This window comes from Vicugna pacos, chromosome X (genome assembly GCF_048564905.1).
Source record: "Vicugna pacos chromosome X, VicPac4, whole genome shotgun sequence".
Classification (NCBI taxonomy): Eukaryota; Metazoa; Chordata; class Mammalia; order Artiodactyla; family Camelidae; genus Vicugna; species Vicugna pacos.
The window spans coordinates 113285376-113307836 of NC_133023.1; the positions used below are offsets into that span (position 1 = coordinate 113285376).

General features: G+C 38.8%; 1 protein-coding gene across 2 annotated transcripts in view; it reads right to left on the reverse strand.

Moving 5' to 3' along the window:
* Positions 1-22461, reverse strand: part of F8 (coagulation factor VIII) — a 98483-nt gene that overhangs the window by 64744 nt on the left and 11278 nt on the right. For both annotated transcript variants that reach the window (XM_031675419.2, XM_072956142.1), the window contains exons 2-8: positions 18250-18371; positions 14878-15000; positions 11137-11349; positions 6154-6222; positions 4835-4951; positions 3172-3393; positions 21-282 (exon numbers count right to left, since the gene is read on the reverse strand). In XM_031675419.2, coding sequence (XP_031531279.1) covers positions 21-282; positions 3172-3393; positions 4835-4951; positions 6154-6222; positions 11137-11349; positions 14878-15000; positions 18250-18371 — 1128 coding nt within the window. The remainder of the gene's footprint in view (positions 1-20; positions 283-3171; positions 3394-4834; positions 4952-6153; positions 6223-11136; positions 11350-14877; positions 15001-18249; positions 18372-22461) is intronic.

Below are 22461 nucleotides of genomic sequence, written 5' to 3' on the forward strand. Positions count from 1 at the left end.
AAGGGTCAGAAGGTGCTCACCCGTCACTGGAGGTGAGGGAGGAGGGAGCATAGTCCCAGTCCTCCTCTTCAGCAGCAATGTAATGGACCCAGGTTTTAGGATGCTTTTTGGCAACCGAGCGGATTTGGATAAAGGGAGGAGCATTGTCACCATCAAACTTGACCACATCCATGTCAGAGTCATAGGTATCACCATCATAATCTTCCTCTTCTTTATTATTTTTTATCCGTAGTTGGGGTTCCTCTGGGCAGCTGTCTACTTTGACATAAGCTTCCATACCATCTGGAGACAGACAAACCAAACCATGTCAGGTTACAGTGAGACTTCCTTGGTTTAACTCTTACAACTTTGTTTTCTCTTATTAGCCTTTAAGGCCCTCTCCTAGGTGTTCCCTTCTCTACACCAATGCTCTTTCTTGCAATTCTCCTGTATGGATTACCTTCTCCATATCTAGGACTTGCTGGTTTCTTCCTCTGGTCTTTGCACTCACCATTTCCCTTCTGCCTGACTCAGCTCCAATTTATGTGTTACCTCCTTTTTAAGACTCACTTGTTTACTCTTATAATACATATGAATATTTCTCTTTTGGAACTTACTCTGGGCCTATCACTCCCCAACTCCCAAATAATAAACAAGGACACCTGAGGAACTGCATATTTTCAGCATTTGGAAGCTTAGGTCAGACCAACTCCCCATTCCCACAGTTACCTAGTGATTGTTTTTATATACTCAGTTGAATTACGATAACAGCTCATCAGGAAAAAATGTTAATATATATATAAATTTCAAGACATATTCCAAATTCATAAAGACATGAAAAGGTACAACTTAGAATCAAGGAAATATGTTATATGTCTTAAGAGCATGTCTACCTGTGACTTCTTGTAAACCCTATAGCAAGTCTATTCAACAATCTCAGTTTCATCTTCATATTTTATAAAATGTGGATAATAATCCCTACCCTATCTATGCCTTGCGGGTATTTTGAAGATCAATACCAAGAAGGGAGACCTGTTTACTGGATGATGGGGAACAAGGCAGATTTCAGGAGCAGCAAATGACTAGTCTGGGTTCATGTGGCCTTAAACAATTCATTCTGGATCTAAAAATGAAGGGTTTTGTCTGAGGCCTAATAAGACAAAGCATTTTTTTACCTGAAAAACAAGGATTAAAATCAGTGTAAAGAAGTGTCAAAAGAATAAAACAAAAACAAAGTGTAAAACAAACTCCTCTTAAACTGAATCAGGCTTCAAACTAGATAGTGACAAGTATCTGTGCCTATTCCTCTGTCCCTATAGGATCAACTTCCTCTTACTTGTCCTGTATGACATCCTCTGTCCCCTAATGTCTTGTCAAAAATCTCATAAATATTATGTAATAGCTGAGGAAGAGAGGTCCCTATTCTTCATCACTCCCGAGGACTATAGACAAGGTCACTCATAGGACATAAGGGGAGAATAGTTGATGCATGGTAAGATTAAATCTCTTTCCCAGGGCAACCAAGAAACCTGAAGAGAGGGTTAATATAAGAGTGATAGGAACATTTTTGGATTGGGTTGTTTATTTTTTTCTTATTGAGTCGTATGAGCTGCTTATATATTCTGGAGATCAAGCCTTTGTCGGTTTCATCGTTTGCAAAACTTTTCTCCCATTCCGTAGGTTGTCTTTTTGTTTTACTTATGGTTTCCTTTGCTGTGCAGAAGCTTGTAAGTTTAATTAGGTCCCATTTGTTTATTCTTGCTTTTATTTCTATTGCTTGGGTAGACTGTCCTAGGAGAACATTTTTGAGATATATGTCAGATAATGTTTTGCCTATATTTTCTTCAAGGAGTTTTATTGAATCTTGTCTTATGTTTAAGTCTTTGATACATTTTGAGTTTATTTTTGTGTCTGGTGTAAGGAAGTGTTCCAGCTTCACTGATTTACATGCTGCTGTCCAGTTTTCCCAACACCATTTGCTGAAGAGACTGTCTTTATTCCATTGTATGTTCTTGCCTCCTTTGTCAAAGATGAGTTGACCAAAAGTTTGTGGGTTCATTTCTGGGCTCTCTATTCTGTTCCATTGGTCTATATGTCTGTTTTTGTCCCAATACCATGCTGTCTTGATGACTGTAGCTCTATAGTACTGTCTGAAGTCTGGGAGAGTTATTCCTCCAGCCTCTTTCTTTCTCTTCAGTAATGCTTTGGCAATTCTATGTCTTTGATGGTTCCATATAAATTTGATTATGATTTGTTCTAGTTCTGTGAAATATGTCCTGGGTAATTTGACAAGTGCTCTTAAACATGAAAGCTTGGGCCTCCTCAACATTTTCCTCCAAAAGCTCTCAATGGTGACAATAGAGGAGTAGACAAAGAGAGTTGTTAGATCAGTCCAAGATTAAGAGTTATCAGAGTAAATATACAAGAAGGAAAATAAAGGTGAGATGATCATGTAACATGAATTTTCATAGGTTATAGTGAGAAATGGGCTCATATTAACAATAATTTGAAACTGTAGGTACCATTGTCCCAACTTGCTTATACAGGACCTTTGACCCTTTGCAAAGTCAAGTAGTCCTTGAAAACCTCATGCAGTACCTCACATATGCTCACCAACTTCCACTCCCATGTTGTTTCTCCCAGTATCCTCTATCCCCTGACATGCCCTGAGTTTCCTAGATGTCTCTCATCTCCTACCAAGTATCTACACTTCATTTCCATGTATACCAGTTGTCTGTTGTCTCATATTGAGCACTGCAATATACTGGAGCCCTTATGGTTACAACCTATGCACTGTACTTTTTTCCATTTCCTTGAATTTCTCATAAAACATCTCTTCAGCTATGACCCCAAGTCCTTCTCTTCATAGTATTGAAGCCTCATTAATGGTATCGTGCTGGGAAATCAATGATAGATACACTGTCCCCCTCACTTTCACCACATCATTCTTCCCTAGACCATTTCCCCTCCGTCTATTTCACAGGTAGATTCACCAGTAAATTCACAAGTACTACTAATAATCAAGCCCCCTTATACTCAAGGTAAAATATTTACTTTGAAAACTGGCTAAAACTAGGGAAACTCAGTTGAGGTCTATCTAATATAATCCTATACTGGACAGTGGACAGTAAATTCCATTAAAAGAAGAGTTCGATATTTATAATGCTAGTCTTTAAGATGCACAGATATTACCATGTTGATGTGAAGAGATATGACAGAACAATAGAAACTGGCCAAGATCCATCAGGAGGGTCTGAGCAGTAAGGAAAGTTATTGGCGAGATCTCCAAGGAAGCCTGGCGATGGTTCCTCACAAGAAATGTGTGGCCTTCAAGGAAAATTGAATGTACTTCAGGGGTGGTGCCCATTCCAATCACATGCCAATAGACCGATTTCTTGTGACATCCAATCAGACCTGTAAAGTAGGAATAAGACAACTATGGTCAAGAATTAGAGAATTTGAAGTGGAAAACACTTCCTAAGATAAGATGGATGAATTGTCCCTACAAATTTTATTATCTTGACTGGAACCAAATTTCCAAAGACAATGGGGTACTTTCAAGCCAAGGTCATCAATGACTATCATGCTGCCAAATTCAATGGGTATTTTTCAGTCTTCATGGCATCTGTTGACCATTCATTCCTTCCCAAAATTCTCTCCTCCCTTGGCCTCTGTGCCAAAATCTCTCAGGGTTTTGTTCTCCTAATTCTTATACTGCTCCTTCTTCTGTCTACTTTCTTGATGTCTCCTCTATCCATCCATTAAATGCTAGGTCACCTCAGGGCTTATCCCTAGGCCTTATTCTCTTGTTAATCAAATTGTCTCCCTCCCTGAACAATCATTCATTCTCATGGTGTTAATGATCATCCATCTGCTGTTAACGCTCTTATTTCAGATCTCTCTCAGAAATCCAGACTCACACAGTCAGTCACCTTCTCCATATCTTCAACTGGATATCTCATAAAGCCCACATGTACAAAACAAAATTTTCAATCTTCATCACCTCATCTTCTTCCAGAGTTCCTTATTTCTGTGAATGGCACCATCCTGCATTCAACTATGCAAGTGAGAGCTATTTTTGTTTTGATTGTTACTTTTTCATATAATCCTATTACTACTATTTTTCACTTACTAGATAACCTGTTTATTATAACAGGCTGTCACTCAGGAACAGCCAGATGGAAGAGTGGCACCCCTAGAGAGGGCACTCTGCCCAAATCTCCACGTGTTCACCAACTCAGAAGCTCCAATCATATTATTACTGTTTCAATGCAGTATCTTCTTTTCTTTTTAAATTGAAGTCTAGTCAGTTTACAATGCTGTGTCAATTTCTGGTGTACAGCATTATGTTTAAGTTATACATACACATACATATTTTCCTTTTCTTATTCTTTTCCATTATAGATTACCACAAGATATCGAATATAGTTCTTGGTGCTATTCAGTACAAACTTGTTTATCTATTTTATGTATAGTAGTTTCAATGTGGTATCTTCTTGAATCTTTATTAAAATACTACTTACAGCTTTTGATAAGTTGTTTTAAGCATTATCTATTTTTATTTGTTTCTCTTTGCATATTCCCTTCATGTTTTAGGCTTCCTTAAATATTTGTTCATTCTTGGATGCCCATTTTAATTTAAGCAAAAGAAAAGAGAAATCTGTGAGCTCTGTGTATATGGGCAGTCCATGATTTTTAGGTGACTGGAAGAAGAATCAGCCACTGTACTATAAGACCTTCCAGAGAGAGTTCAGTGGGCTTTCCTCTGGGGTGCAGAACTGTCTGAGAACTGGAGAAGAGAGCTCTGGTAGTGAATGCAGAAGACCCTGAGGATTCTTGAGCAGGCTGTACATACCTGGCAGAGATCTGTTTATATAGCCATTGATTGTGTGCATTGTAGGCTGGGCCCAAGCAGATGGAGGATTCATAGCCTGCATCAGGGACTCATTTTTTCCCGAGTGCCAACTTTTCCCTGAAGAGAGAGGAGGGAAACAGAGAGGGCCACTTATGCGTCTGTCTCACGACTGACCTTCCCTTTCTCCTTCCCTCCCTTCCATGAGGCAAAGACTTCTCACTCCTTAAGCATTTTTATCAGCACAGTAGGCAAGGATGACTTTCCTTCAAAGTCAGTAAGAAAAAGGGAGAAGCAATTTCTTGCTCAAACTGATTATCTCTCCCTATATTTATCCATATCAGTAGGTGGAAAGGAATAACAAATGTTAACTAGGAGAAGGGGGAATATTGGTAAGTTTGCACCATGATGATTTCATTTTGTTCATTAGGTAACATGTTTAAAAGGAAGCAGATGAAATTCATCAGTATCTGTCCCTGTCCTAACTGCTTCGTTAGCTTGGTGCAATGAAAACCCAAGAACCCGAAAGCTTCCCAACCTTCTTCGTTCAGGCAGGAATTAATTTCAATTAATAAGAGTGAAAGCACTATAAATATTATTATTAGACAGCAGCTTCTTAAAGTTGCCCCTTTGTGTAAAGGACTGAAATTTTCTGAAGCACCCAGCCTTTGGAGAATTCTTATATATTCATTCACTCATTTATTCATTCAGTCAAACATATTTACTCAGCACTACTGAACACTAGGTACTGATGACAGAGAATACAGAGCCTCTGTCTTCAAGGTGCTTACAATTTAGCCTGAATAGACAGAGAAGTGGACAATTGTAATAAAGAGTGAAGAGTGATGTAATAGACATGAGAACAGGGTATTATGGGAGAAAACAGAAGTAGCTTAACTTTGCTTGAATGGAAAGGAATACGGGGTCAAAGAAGATAAATATTAAATAAAGCAGACAATGATTTCATGTGATAAGGAGGAAGCTCCAGGTGCTGTGGAAATATATAAAGAGGCATCTAACCTAGAGCATGGGGAGAAGGAGAAACTTATCGGTGTGAAGCTGGAGATAGGCTTTGCAAGTGGAAGAAACAGCATGAGCAAAGGATGCAAGAAAAGCTTCTTCCATTGGAACTCAGGTTGCACTTTTTTTCTTGGAATTCATTTCAATCCCCATCTCCCTTCCTTCCTGAACAGTAATGTAGCTTATGCTTTTTCTATAATCACTTCCTCTAGACAATAACAGCCCTCATGTTCAAGGACCAGATTTAATTAATATATTTCATTTCTTTCAGGAGACCAAAAATCAGATAGCAGCTCACTAACCTTCATCAAATACAGCAAAAAGTAGTACGAATTCATGCAAGGTCTGTGTCCTTTCTTTGTCCAGACTCCCTGGAAAAGAAGTGAGAGCATTTTTTTATTGAAAAGCGTATCACAGGAAATTGACACTAGGGGGACACATTTCTCCGTCAACTGCTTGAGAGCACAAATGTGTCCTTTGTCTCTTGGTGAGAAAGCAATGTTATCTCTTTGGTGTCACATCTCCTATATCAGTGTTTCTAAAAATTAATTACTAAAAAGAGATACATGATATATAGAATGGAATACTAATGGAATATTATCCAGCCTTTAAAAAGAAGAAAATTCTGCCATTTGCAAAAATGCAAATGAATCTGGAAGGCATTATGCTAAGTAAAATGTCATAGAAAGACAAATATTAAATGATTCCACTTACATATCTCATATAATGGCAGGAGGCGGGATAGGGAAAATGGGGAGTTGTTGTTCAGGGGTATAAAGTTTCAGTTATGCTAGATGAATAAGTTCTACAGATCTGCTTACAACATTGTGCCTATACTCAATGATACAGTATTGTACACTTCAAAAGTTCTTAAGATGGTAGATCTCATATGTGTTCTTAACACACACACACACACACACACACACAAACCCTAAGAGACACAAGGAAACTCTGGGAGGTGCTGGATATGTCTATTACCTTGATTTGGTGCTAAGTGTTTTTCTATGTCCAAAGTCATCAAATTATACACATTAAATATGTGCAGTTCTTTGTATATCAATTATATATCAATAAGGCTGTTAAAAATAAATTATATGCTATGTAGTATCAGTGAATAACTAGAAATCAAAATGTAAGAAAGAATAATGTTTATAATAGCTCAAAAAATTGAAAACTTAGGTATAGACACTGGTGGTGGCCATTTTGGAAGATTGTTCTACCATAAGGACACTGGTGCTGGCAAGCATCACTTTGGAGCCCTTTCTCTAGCCATTAAGCACTGGCCACCAGCCAGTAGGCACCAGTCCCAGGACCCCTCAGGCCAAACAGCCAGCAATATGGGGACCCAGTCTGGCCCACCAGCAGACCAGAACCAGCCTGGGACCCCAAGTCCCCCTGCCAGCCATGTTGGCACCCAGCCCTACCCACAAGTGGAGTGGCACCAGCCCTGGGCCTCCCAGGGCCATGCAGCCAGCTGCACCAGGACCAGCCCTACCCAACAGGGACCAACAGCCTCTGCACAAGGAAGGGCCTTGCTGCCAACTATGTTGGGGGCCAACTCTCCCTACCAGGATGCCCATAGTGTGGCTCCATCATAACAGAAGTGTCCACACAGCCCACATGTGGGGGCACCCCTGGAACATATGGCTCTGGTGATGAGAGGAGAATGCACTGCTGAGACACATAAGACATTTATTACATAAGGCCACTTCTCCAGGACTAGGAAATGTAAGCTGCCAAATACACAGAAATAAAAACAGAAAATAGGGCAAAATGAGGAGACAGAAGAATTATGTTCTAAACAAAGGAAAAAGATAAAAACATCAGAAGAAGTAAGCAAAGTGGAGGTAAGTAATCTATCTTATAAAAAGTTCAAAGTAATGATCATAAAGATGCTCAGTGAATTTGGGAGAAGAATGGATGCACACAGTGAGAATTTTAACAAAGGGAAAATATAAAGAACAACCAAACAGAGCTGAAGAATACAATAACTGAAATTTTAAAATAACACTATAAGTAATCAACAGTAGGCTAAATGATAGCGAGGAACAGACTAGTGAACAGGAAGACAGAGTAGTGGAAATCACCTAAGCTGCACAGAAAAAAGAAAAAAGAATTTTAAAAAATGAGGACAGTTTAAGAAACTTCTGGGACAACACCAAGCATACTAAACATTTGCATTATAAGGATCTCAGAAGGACAAGAGAGAGAAAGGGGCAGAAAATATATTTGAAGAACTAATAGCTGAAAACTTCCTTAACCTGGGAAAGGAAACAGATCCAAGTCCAGGGAGCACAGACAGTCCCAAAAAGGATCAACACAAGGAAAGCCACACAAAGACACACTGTAGTTACAATGGCAAAAATTAAATATAAAGATAGAATCTTGAGGGGAGAGTGTAACTCAGTGGTAGAGTGCATGCTTAGCATGCATGAGGTCCTGGGTTCAATCCCCAGCACCTCTTCTAAAAAAAAAAAAACATAGTATCTTAAAAGCAACAAGGGAAAAGCAGCAAGTAACATAAAAGGGAACTCCCATAAGGCTATCAGCTGACTTTTCAGCAGAAACCCTGCAGGCCAGAAGGGAGTGGCACGATATATTCAAAGTGGTGAAGGGAAAACCCTATAATCAAGAATACTCTACCCAGCAAGGCTCTTGTTTACATTTGATGAGGATATTACAAGCTTTACAGACAAGCAAAAGCTAAAAGAGTTCAGTGCCACTAAACCAGCTTTATGGGAAATGTTGAGGGGACTTCTCTAAGGGAGAAAGAAAAGACCACAACTAGAAATATGAAAATTATAAGAAGAAAATTCTCACTGGTAAAGGCAAATGTACAGTAAAGGCAGGAGATAAACCATTTATAAAGCTAGTAGGAATGTTAAAAGAGAAGAGTAGCAAAACCACCTACATCCACAATAAGTAGTTAAGGGACATACAAGACAAAAAGATGTAAAATATGAAGTAAAAAATATTAAAAGTGGTGGAGGTGAGTAAAAATGTAGTGTTGTTAGAATGCATTCAAACCTAAGAGGTCATCTAACTAAAATCATATATATATATATATATATATATATATATATATATATATATATATAATGTATATATATAGATTGTTATATATGAACCTCAAGGTAACTGCAAATCAAAAATCTATAATAGATACACACAAAAGAGAAAAAAATCCAAACATAACACTAAAAAATGTTATCAAATCACAAGAGAAGAGAACAAAAGAAGAAAGGAACAAGAAAGACCTATAAAAACAAACATAAAACAATTCAGAAAATGGCAATAAGTACATACCTATTAATAATTAGATGTAAATGAATGAAAGGCTCCAAGAAAAAGACAAAGAGTGGCTGAATGGGTATAAAGACAAGACCACTAGATACTCACTTCAGATCTAGAGACACATACAGGCTGAAAGTAAGGGGATAGAACAGTGAACAATCAAAAAGTAAAATTAAGAAAATCCCACTTACAATCACATCAAAACGAATAAGATACCTAGGAATAAATCTAACCAAGAAGGTAAAATACTTGTACTCAGAAAATTATAAGACATTGATGAAAGAAATCGAAGATGACACAAACAAATGGAAAGGTACACTGTGCTCATGGATTGGAAGAATTAATATTGTTAAGGTGTCCATAATCCCCAAGGCAATCTACAGATTCAGTGCAATGTCTATCAAAAACTAGTGGCATTTTTCACAGAACTAGAACAAATAATTCTAAAATTTGTGTGGACCATAAAGGACCAGGACACCCAAAGCAATCGTGAGAAAGAACAAAGCTGGAGTAATCATGCTCCCTGACTTCAGACTATACTTTAGTTATCGAAACAGTCTGGTACTGGCACAAAACCAGATATAGAGATCAGTGGAACAGAATAGAGAGCCCAGAAATAAACCCACACATTTATGGTCAATTAACCTAAAGGAAATGAGGCAAGAACATACAATGGGGGAAAATACAGCCTTTTTGATGAATGGTATTGGGAAAACTAGACAGATACATGCAAAATAATCAAACTGGACTACGTTCTAATACCATATAGAAAAATAAATTCAAAATGGATTAAAAGACAACCAATAACAAGTGTTGACAAGGATATGTAGAAAAGGTAACCCTTGTGCACTGTTGGTGGGTATGTTCAGCTACGATGGAGGACAGTATGGAAGTTCCTCAAAAAGTTAAAAATAGAACTACCCTATGATCCAGCAATTTTACTTCTGGGTATTTTTCTGAAGAAAATGAAAGCTCGAATTCAAAAAATTATATATACTCCTATGTTCATAGCAACATTATTTACAGATGCCAAGATATGGAAGCAATCTAAGTATCCATCAATAGACGATTAGCTAAAGAAGATGTAGTATGTGTATATATATATATATATATATATATATATATATGCAATGGAATATTACTCAGCCATGAAAAGAATGAAATAATGCCATTTGCAGCAACATGGATGGACCAGACAGCATTATGCTGAGTGAAATAAGTAACACAGAGAAGGACAAATATCATGTCATTTCACTTATATGTGGAATCTAAAAAAACAAAATAAATGAACAAACATAACAAAATGGAGAAAAACTCAGATAGAAAGAACAAACAGGTGGTTGCTAGAGGGGAGGGGTTGAAGGGATGAGTGAAATAGGTGAGGGAGATTAAGAGGTACAAACGTCCAGTTACAAAATAAATGAGTCACAGGGATGAGGAATATAGTCAATGATGCTGTAATAACTTTGCATTTGACAGATGGTAACTAGATTTATGGTGGTGATCATTTTCTAATGTACAGAAATACTGAGTCACTATGTCAGTTGGAAGTACATGATTTTTAGAATAAAAACTTATAAACATATATAAATGCTTGCTTTTCTCAGATTTTTATGTTTCTGGGTCCAGGATGACAAACTAAACCCCCAAAGTGGGCTAGGCACCATTGATCATACACTTGGATGTGTTTACCTGCATGGAGGTTTCCAGGAACCTAACACAAAATTGACAAAAGGCACTACTGAGACAGCCCATAGGATATTTGTAGTAGAAAGCAGAAGTGCTTTGAGAAGAGAGACCTAATTCCAGAACTTTTATGGCTACATAGGATGGGCACGTGTTCCTCTCAGAGACTGGATCATGCCCCTTTTCATGGGCATAGTGCTGGGCACAGAAGCCTCTTTCAGATGAAAGAGTGCAGACGCTCTTCGGTGAGCAGACCCGGGCGTTTCCACTCGCTTCAGCTCCGTCTTACCCTTGCTTATCCTTACCTTCTCTACAAACAAGCAGGGCTCCAACAAGGCCTGAGTTCAGATCCCTTACCAGGTCCACATGAGAAAGATATGAGTAGGTAAGACACGGTGGGTCAGAGGCTGTTGGACCATTTTCTTTCAGGACCTGCCAAACGTAGGTATGACTTTTACCAGGAATGACTTTATCATCTTCCTTCTCCCTTTGGCTGGTTTGATCCTTGTATTCAGCACCTAAATCAAGAAGGGATAAAATTGTCCTTTTTGTGTCCATTGTGCACTCAAGGAAACATCAATTTACTGCTGCCACTAGATTCTACACAGGAAAATTTGTTTCTGAAACTTAATGTGGAATACCTGCAAGCAGCAGCTACAAATGGCGAGAAGCCTCTTACTGCAGAGCAGCTCTTCACCACTAATGCAAATATGAATGGTTGAGCAGTTCTCTGAGACCTTCAGATTCTAACGAGTAATACTACTTCCATTATTACATTTTTTGTCTCATTTAAGTCCATTTGATAGGTTGTCAGACAAGTGGGGCCACTGGGCAGACAGGTGGAGGAGAGGGAGGATGGTTTGTAGGATGATGTTATGCCCGCCTCCAGCATAAATGGATTTTACTTCTTCTGAATGAGTGCCAACAAAACAAAGAAACAAAAAGACCAAATCTGGTTAAAACCCGACAGCCATGACTGTGCAGTAGCAGAAAGGAATTAACTGGATACGATCGATGTTCATTGTGTTATAATTAGCACTGCGGCTTAGCCCCCGCTGCCCATGGGTTTTCTGTGTGCATCATGGGGAAGGACATGTGCAAAGGGGCCAAACACTACTGAGCACTCCAGGGGCAAGAGGCGTCCATCAATCAAGAGAGCACCTCCAAGTCAGGTGCAAGAGAAGGGAAACAAAAGCCACCGCTTTTCCTCCCTTGGGTCAGCCCACCTCCCGTTCTTGGGGCTGTACGCTTCCTTTTTAAAATAGATCTTTTAAAATCTTTCACTACACACCGCGCCATCTCCCGACTCCAAACTTGTCTTTCGGCTATGACAAGCACCGGGGTCTTTACCTTTTGTGGTAACAAATTCAACTTAGTAGATATACACTGGTTATGTATTTTGTCTTAGACTCTTTACTAAGCACCTGGTAAAGGTCAGGGAAGGGTGAGATGTAGGGTTTTTAAAAAAAGTTTTAAACTTGGTTCTTCTCTGGCAGGGCAGACCACGTTGGGGGTAGATAGTTTCTGGCTGTCCCATCCTTAGTGATGTTAAAATTGACCCCTGGCTTAGCCTGATACCTTTATTCTAAGCTGGACGCTCTATGTGTTCATTGTTAATGAAATGTTACTGCTTCTAGGTCATTTCAGTAGACAGAAGTAGAAAATATTTAAAGGCACTGACCTTAACACTTCTACTGAAACACTTTTTTAGCAACTTACCTTAACTTGTCGGATTTAGAATGGTTTCTGGCATTCCAGGGCAGAATGGGTGCTCCTTATTTGTACCCCATCTTATCCCACAGCATCTATATGTCTAAAAGAGGGACATCTCCAGCAGAACAGTACAGGAGACCCCCTGCACTGCCCCTACTCTGCCCATATTTTATTACAAACTCTCAGCAGACAAAGACCACTGTGAAAGTGCAGGTGGGTGGTCCCCACTATAAGGTCAGCCTCTCTGGTAAAGGGGCGCCCCCTCCAGTGTGCACTGGGGACACTTGGCACCATCCAGAAGCAATGGCAGATCAACACCTGTGCTTGGAACACCGTGCTGGACATTTAGAAATGCCTGGAGTTACACATAGGGGTGGATACTGTGGTTCAGGCCCTTGTGTGATTGTGGATTGGTATCAAATTCTGAACCATGAATACGTTTGAATAGGGAAATGGCTGCAACTGTGTCTATAATGTTTAATTCTTTCAAATAAATTAAGCAAAGATGGCAAAATGATAAGATTTGGCAAAGTGAAGTGATGGGTACATGTTTGTTTGCTCTGTTATTTCCTGTACCTTTTATATTTGAAATACTTCATTAGGAAAAGAATACCCCTTTTCGTAACAGTAAGGCTGGGGAGAAGGACGGTGAATGGATTGGGAGAAGTGTACCAGTAGGATGGCTGAGGGACCATTTGAGGTGTAGCATTATCAACATAGTGATACAATTCTACTTGGTTGTGTGATTTTCACTTCAACCATGATCACTCGCTTGGTTGCTAGGACAATAGGTGTGGAAGAGATTTAACCAAGGTAGTAGTTTAGCCAAGCAGATAGAATGGAGATCAAGGAGGCCAGGAACTTGTGCAAAGTTGTGGTGAGCCCAGGGCATACAAATTGGGCAAGGAGGGAAGTAAAGACTTAAGAGGCAAGACAGATGGTGAAAACTTTAGGGTCCGTGGATAGTGGATCCCAATGAGAATGAAGAGTTGTTGGAGTGGACAGTGAGAGTGACAGCTGGAAAATAGGAGATGATACTCAGAATGTGTATTTCCTTTCCATCAGAGTCTTACCTGAGCTTATATATCAGCCAGCTGCAAATATTCTAAGCAGAATGTGTTTTGTGTAATTTTCATCTTATATGAGGAACAACATTGTGGGAACAATCTGAGAGTTCAAGGAGTCTGCCTGTCTGCTTCCAGTGCGCCTTTTGCATGGAAGATATCCTAACGAGTGTACAGAATCAACAAAGCCCACTCCTAAAAGGCAGTCATTTTGTAGTTATCCCTTGAGCCAGTCAAAGCTTTCTCAAGTGCTTTTGAGCTTGAGATACCCAATGAAAAGAGAAAAGTTGGTGAAGAAATCATAGAGCTTCCAGTTGAGAAGACTGGCTAACAAACGGGCTCAAATACACTGGTGTAAAACAATCACAATTTTATTATGCTCATTGATTCTGTAGATCAGGCATTCAGATAGGGCACAGATAGGTTGCCTTCTATGCCCCATGATGGCTAGCTGAGGGCTAGAATCATCTGGAGGCTTTTTAAATCACATATCTAATAGCTGGGCTGAAGGTTTCATGACTCAGTCTCAGAAATCACACACGATTGTATGTGTATCACAGCAGTTATCAACCCACACAGATTAAAGGGGAAGAATTATAGAGTACAGATTTTGATGGGAGGAATATCAAAGCACCTGCTACCGTGTGTTAAAAGCACCACACCAGGGCATTGTGAAAATGAGCAACCAGGTATTTTGAAGTTGTTAGCTATCTCAGTAAGACTGCTGGGTAGCTTATACAAAGACCCTGTGGCCCAGGGACTGTGAGAATCTCTTTGGTCTCCACTGTCCACCCCTAGCTCTAATCTGGTTGTGTCCCTCGTCTGTCTGTGGCCTTATATCTGCTTCCCCCACTGCCCACCTCTGCTGTATGGCCACAGTGGGCAGGGGCTATCTTTCTGTGATCAGGAAGCTTTCAGGAGCAGGCATCCATCGGCAGAGCAGAGGAAGCGTGGACAGTGTGTGTGCGGGCAGCTGGCGCTGTCATGTGTCTCAGGCTGAGGTCCCCAGCGTCGCCCCTTCTTCCCTGTTGGTTCTGCTAGTTGGCTCCAATAACATGGTGGCATCCATATTTAGAAATTGGGGTAAGGAGAGGCAGAAGAAATATCTGGAAAATCTGAATCTAAAAAATCTAAAATGACACTGTTTTTTGTCTTCATGTGTTGGGCCTAGGGTGGAATCCTGACCCCACCATTCACTGGCTGTATGACCTTGTACTCAGTCCTCTTCTGTCCCTAGGTGACAGGGCAACAGGAGGGTGTTTTACTCACCTTCAGAAGATTTCCAGTAGGATATGCCAACAGCATGGAGACTAACAGGATGAGAAGCCATGTTCTTAAGTGTAATGACCACTGTGTCATAAACTTCAGCCTGGATGGTAGGACCTAGCAGACCTGCAAGGATGAGATGCCCCCCAAAGGTTATTTGGAGGGTGGCACTCCAGAAAAGCTGTTATTACAAAAGTGATAGTGAAAGTCACAGTAGAGAAGTATGACCCTGTGACTATTGATAAAAAGCAGTAGCTGAATGAATGAATGAATGCCCTTACTCCTGTCACCAGCTCAGCCTCATGGTTGTTCTGAGGACAGGTTTCTGGCAATTCACTCAATGCATTTATTCATTCAACTTGTAATTGAGTTCCTACTATATTCTTGGAACTATCCTGGGCACTGGAGATGCAGTAATTAAAAAGATAAATTATGGAGATCATGTTCTAGGGACATTAATCATGTAAGTAAATAAACAAGAAAATTTTAGGTTGTTATAAATGCTATAAATGAAGGCAGTGTGCTAGAAAATGGTGATGCAGCAAACTCCAGCAAAACTTTCAAAGATCTGGTGGAAGAGCACTCAAATCAGATAAAATAAATGCAAAAGTCCTCAGACGAGAATAAGCTTGGCCAAGTTGAGTAACATGCGGTTGCAGCAAAGTGAATAAATAAGGTTAAAGAGGCAGGCAGGGAAAATAACACGCAGGATTTTATGGGCTACAGCAGTTTGGACGAATTTGGAATTTAAAAGAAGAAAGAAGACAGGCATATGTAGAATAGATAAACAAGATTATACTGTGTAGCACAGGGAAATACAAGATCTTGTGGTAGCTCATATCGAAAAAAATGTTTGACAATGAATATATGCATGTTCATGTATAACTGAAAAATTGTGCCCTACACTGGAATTTGACAAAACATTGTAAACTGACTATAACGCAATAAAAAATGTTAAAAAGAATAAAAGAAGAAAGCAGACTTGGTACTTGCCTTGGAGGAAGGGTCTATAAAAAAAATAATAAAAACCAGAAACTTGAATTAACTAGAGTTGGGAGACCAGAAGGGGGCGTTCTCACATCCTGTGATGATAGCCAAGCCCAGTAGGAAGAAAGACTCCTTTCCTGGCAAGGACTCAGCCAATGAAAAGCCAGGGATACTTTCTTTACTATAGTCCTGTGATTTTGGTCTGTGCAACTGGGCGATAGTCAGGCCATGGCACAGAAAATTAACAGGAAAATCAAGACTTCTGACTTATACGCACACTAAGTATAAGATGCCTACGAATGGTTTATTGAATTGACTGGACTCAATGGGATGAAAATGTGAAATAGGTTTATTTTTTCACAGGTTTTAATCATATGCAGAATTTGTCTTTCTTGCACTTTGAACAATCCAATTTTTTTTCCAGTAACCTTCACATATTAACAGTTTCATTTTAAGGTACTAATAAATTCAGTCTGATCTAATATCAAACTTTTTATGTCTCCTTCAATTTAAGGGTCCCCCCACCCCAGCTCAGTTCTGACAGACTCAGAAACCTGTAATGGGAAAAGGTAGTTTGGTTGGCGGCTCCACTGCTTTCTCAGCCTCCTCGCCTAAGCCTCTTCCCCTGCTCGCCTTACTGCCTCTGGGCACTCTAAGCTTGGCACTAGTGAGAAAAGGACAGTGACGCAAAAAGGGGCATGATGACAAAGCCTTCTTGATCTTTAAGTGATTACGAGGCTTTGGTACCCTTTGGAAGTGGCACATGCCGAAGTTCTAGATCTTTCTTTCTTAGGGAACTTAGATGAGTTATTTAGAGACTCTCTCCCTCCTAATATGGGGACATTCTACTCCCCTTTCCCTGACATGGGACATGTCCTCTCCAGCTGTCACTTTTATCTCTCCTCTCAGTTTCTGCTTCTGAGAGTACAATCACATAGATCTTTTCTGTTGGGGTCACCTTGCCCTGGCAGGAAGACCTCTCAGGCAGAGTCTTCTTGAGGCAACTCTTGTCCTGTGACCTTTCTGGTCCCATACCTAACAGTGGCAGTGCAGTTAGCTTCTGCTATGGCCCACTCTCCTTACTATGCCATCAGGGGAAGCGCCACAAGACTCTGGTCTTGAAAGTTTTTCCATGCACTTTTTCCTATAAAAATCATGCACTAGTCAGCATCTCCCAAACTCAAGTGTCAAGTCTTCTAAATGGTTCTCCATTTATACAGGCTAGAGGTGCAAGACGGGGTAAGGGTTGCAGAATCATATCTCTCTTTAGAATTTGAGGATACTTGTCACCTATAATTGTCAGCAGTAATTACTTTTTCCCCTGTTTAAAAAAATTGAAGTATAGTTGCTTTACAGTGTTGTATTAGTTTCTGGTATACAGCATAGTGACTCAGTCATACATATTCTTTTTCATTACAGGTTACTTCAAGCCACTGAATATAGTTCCTTGTGCTACACAGTAGGACCTTGCTGTTTATTCTCTACATAGTAGTGTGTATTTGCTAATTTATCGCTCCCTCTCCCTTTCTCCCTTGGTAACAACAAGTTTGTTTTCTATGTCTATGTATATGTCTCTGTTTTGTAAATAAGTTCTTTTCTATCATATTTTAGATTCCACATGTAAGTGATATCATATGATATTTGCCTTTCTCTGCTTGACTTACTTAGTATCTTAGTATGATAATCTCTCAGTCCATCCATGTTGCTGCCAATGAGATTGTTCCAACTCTCTTTATGGCCGACTAATACTCCATTATATATATGCACACATACACATATGTATACATATACATATATATCATATTTTTTTTAATCCGTTTGTCTGTTGATGGACATTTAGGTTGTGTCCATGCCTTGGCTATTGTAAAAAGTGCTTCTGTGAACATTGGGGTGCATGTATGTTTTTGAACTAGAGTTTCCTCTGGATATATGCCCAGGAGTGGGATTTCAGCAATAATTCTAAGGTAGGAAATGTCTCAGCTTAACATCTTGTTACATGCTTATTTGACATCTAAGTGGAGGTATCAAATAAGCAGTCTGAACTGAAGATATCAACTTTGGAGTTATTATATATGATATTTTAAAACTATGAGACTGGATAAGATCAGCTAGGGATTAAAAGCAGAAAGAAAATAAAACAAACCCAGTTCCATGACAAAGAGCACTCTAACATCTAGAGAACAAGCAGAGGAGGAGGGCCCAGCAAACAGATGGAGACCATTCAGCTAGTGTATTTCCCTGAGAGCCAGTGATAAGGGAAGCCTTATTACCAAGAGAACATTCTCTTTGGTTGCTGCCCTCTTTAACTGCAGCCCCAAGACTGGGGAATCCTTGCAAGGAAATAAGATACCCAATTTCATAATGAAGAGTTAATATTATTTACATTACCCATCCATGGTGGCCTGGGCTTGGCGATGTTGAAAAGTTGATCCGTGAACTCTACAAACACAGTCTTTTTGTACATAACTGAGGTGTTGAATGGAAAAGATCTTGGCACCTTAGGAGGAAACCTGTGTGAAGAAAGGGAAAAACTCATTCATTTTGGTTGACACTTTTTGAGCCCACTTTGAAAAACAGCTGGAGGTAATGCTTCCCTCCCACTCTCCTCTATAGTTAATAAGCCAAATTTGAAGTTATGTATAAATCCCTGCTATAGACTGAATGTGTGCCAAGCCCTCATGAATGGGATTAGTGCCCTCATAAAAGAGACTCTAGAGAGATCTCTCACTTCTTCCACCAAGTGAAGTTACAAGGAAAAGCAGCCATCTATGAACCAGGAAGAGGCCTTATCACACACCAAATCAGCTGGCACCCTGATCTTGGACTTCCAGCCTCTAGAACTATGAAAAAAAGATGTCTGTTGTGTATAAGACACCAAGTCTATGGTATTTTGTTACAGCAGCCCAAACAGACTAAGACAATCCCTAACATTTATCAAATCACAACAGTTTTTGAAACTCATCTGATACATTAGGTTCCATATGATAAGAGAAATTGTAAAATAGATACTCATAAACTACCAACAAAAAAAATCCTTTGCCAAAATAATAACTACAGCATCCTTCAATTTTATCTGTAAAAAAGGCTATAACATTCATCTAAGTACCTAGTATTCAGATTTTGTCAGTATGTCCCTTCTTAGGGATACCAGGAATATCCCTAATTGTTTTTGAACCCCATGGAGTAATTTTGCAGTTTTCTATATGCCAAGGAAAGCCTCTGTTTCTGGCTTATGCTCTGGACATTTAGCTCTTATGTCTCATCATATTTTGCCAATTGGTATTGTTTTAACAAGCCAAGGAAGTATAGGCACAAGGCACGGAAGAAAGTTTTCACACATAGAGCCTGTTCTCCAAACCTCAATTGGTGAACAGTTTGAGCACTCACCCCCCAGAAATGTATATGCATTCAGTTATAAACCATATATTTCATGGCACTGTGTGCAAAACGTATGTTACAAATAAATACGGAAAAAAGAGGTTTTTAAAGATACATAAATAGATGTGGAGTGGGTGTTGTTTCTTATGTTTTGTTGACCCTGAGGGGCTTTTGGCAAATGGCACAAATAAACGGTGAATATGCTTCATATGAGGGACCACTGAAGAAGGAACCCTGAACATCAGCCAGTAGGACACACACTGTCTTGTTACAAATAACGCGAGGAGAGGAGAGGCAGCATCTGACTGTAGGTATTGGCAGGCTTGGAGAGGAGAGGCAGCATCTGACTGTAGGTATTGGCAGGCTTGGAGCGATAGCCACGTCATATCTGAATTGCCACGATATGAAATAAATAACAAGGCATCTCGTGTTTGTTGCTACTTATTCCTTTCTCAATCTTATGCTGAAATAACAAAAAATTCAGTGTTCCTTTCAGGAGCAGCCACATAAGAGAATTGTTTATTCCCATAAGAAATCTTGTTTTTTCTTATAAAGGCTTTAGTGGGAATGTTGAGTTAGAGAAGGAAGATGCAATCTAAAAATGGTGAAGATTACTAAATTAGAAAATTACTGACCTACAGGAATTTAATTTTTTCCCAATTTTTATGTTATAGTAAAACACACAAAATATAAAATGTAATATCTTAAGCATTTTAAGTGTACAGTCTAGTGGTACTAAGTACATTAATATAAGTACAACCATCACCACTATACATCTCCAGAACTCATCTTGTAAAACTGAAACTCTATTAACTAAACAATAACTCCCTACTCCCCCAGGCCCTGAAACCACCATTCTATTTTCTGTCTCTATAAATTTGACTACTGTAACTACCTCACATAAGTGGAACCACACAGTATTCATCTTTTTGTGACAGGTTTTTTTCACTTAGCATGAAGTCCTCAGTGTTCATCCAGTTTGTAGCAAATGTCATAATTCTCTTCCCCTTTAAGCTTAAATAATATTCCATTGTATGTATTCACCACATTTTGTTTATTCATTCATCCATCGATGGGTACATGGGTTGCTTCTATGTTTTAGTTATTGAGAATAATGCTGCTATGAATAGTGGGTGCACAAATGTCTCAAGACCCTGCTTTCAATTATTTTGAGTACATACCCAGAAGTAGAATTGATGGTCATATAGACATTTTTAATTTTTTTTGAGGAACCACCATATTGTTTTCCACAGTAGCTACACCATTTTACATTCCCTACAAGAGCGCACAAGTGTTCCAATTGCTCCACGTTGTCACAAACACTTACTTTCTGTTTTTTGTTTGTTTGTTGTATAATAGCTGTCCTAATAGGTGACAGGTGCTATATCTTTGTAGTTTTGATTTGCATTTCCCTAATGATTAGTTATGTTGAACATCCTTTCATGTGTTTATTGGCCATTTGTATATCTTCTTTGGACAAATGTCTGTTCAAGTCCTTTGCTCACTTTTGAATTGGGTTGTTTGCTTTCATGTTGTTGTGTTTTAACAAATTCTCTATATATTCCAAATATTGATCCCTTGTCAGATATACGATTTGCAAATATTTTCTCCCATTCTGTGAGTTCCTTTTTTTAACTCTGATGGTAGTGTCTTGTGATGCAGAAAATTTTTAACTTTTCAGCAAGTCTAATTTGTCTGTTTTTCTTTTGTTGCTTGTGTCTTTGGTGTCATATCCAAGACGTCACTGCCAAATTCAATGCCATGAAGTTTTGCCCTATATTTTCATCTAAGAGTTTTATGGTTTTAGCTTTTCTGTTTAGGCCTTTGATAAATTTGGAGTTAACTTTTACGTATGGTATTAGGTAAAGGTCCAATTTCATTCTTTTGCATAGTTTTCCCAGAATGGTTGTTGAGAAGACTGTCTTTCCTCATTGACTGGTCTTGGAACCCTTGTGTAATATCATTTGACCATAAACGCAAGGGTTTATTTCTGGACTTCATATTCTATTTCATTGGTCTACATTATCTGTTTATTCCACTGCCACATTATTTTGATGGCTTTATAGTGAGTGCTGAAATCAAGAAATGTGAGTCTTCTCACTTTTTTCTTTTTTAGGAATATGTTAGCTATTCAGGGTCCCTTGAGAGTACATATGAATTTTAGGATGGTTTTCTGTTTCTGCAAAACGCAACATAGACATTTTGATAGGGATTGCATTCAATTACTTGGATAGTATTGACATCTTAACAATATTAACCATTCCAATCCATGAACATGAGATGTGTTTCCATTTATTTATGTCTTAAATTTTTTTCAGAAAAATTTTTAAGTTTTCATTGTAAAATTCTTTCACCTCCTGGTCAATTCCTAAGTATTTTGTTCTTTTTGATGTTACTGTAAATAGAATTGTCTTCTTAGTTTCCTTTTTAGATTGTTCATTGTTTGCATGTAGAAATTTTTGTGTGTTGACTTGTATCCTGCTACTTTCCTAAATTTATTGGTCCTAACGGTTTTTTTGGGTGGAATTTTTTTATTGTTTTTTACATATGAGATCATATTATCTATGAACAGATATTATTTTGCTTCCTCCTTTATAATTTGGATATCTTCCCTTTATTCTATTAATGTTATGCATTATATTGATTGATTTTGATATGTTGAACCAATCTTGCATTCCAGGAGTAAATTCCACTTGGTCATGATGTGCAATTCTTTTCCTATACTGCTGAATTCAGTTTGCCAGTATTTTGTTGAAAATTTTTGCATCAATGTTCATAAGGGATATTGTTCTGTAGTTTTATTATAGTGTCTTTGTCTGGCTTTGGTATCAGGATAATGCTGGCCTTAGAGTGAGTTAGGGAGTGATCTCTTCTGTCCAACTCTTTGGAAAAGTTTGAGGACAATCGATGTTAGGAAAATTTTAATTTTTCTTTAAAAGCAACATAACAAAAAGCAGACAATTAGACTTTTGCTTTCCAATCCAGCATGTAAGGATCTTAGAAATCACCATTCTATCCTAACAACAAGTAAAAAGCTGAACAAAGTGAAAAATCAAAAAATCTTAGATTCTTAGAGAAATGAAGTCACAGGGAAAACTGCTGCCCCTCGCATTGTAGAGACAGACAGGGGAATGCAGAGAATCACAACTTAGTAGAACAGAAAGCAGCAAGCAGAAATGCCGGTGGGATCCAGTGCTGGAGCAGGAACATCTGAATTGTAAT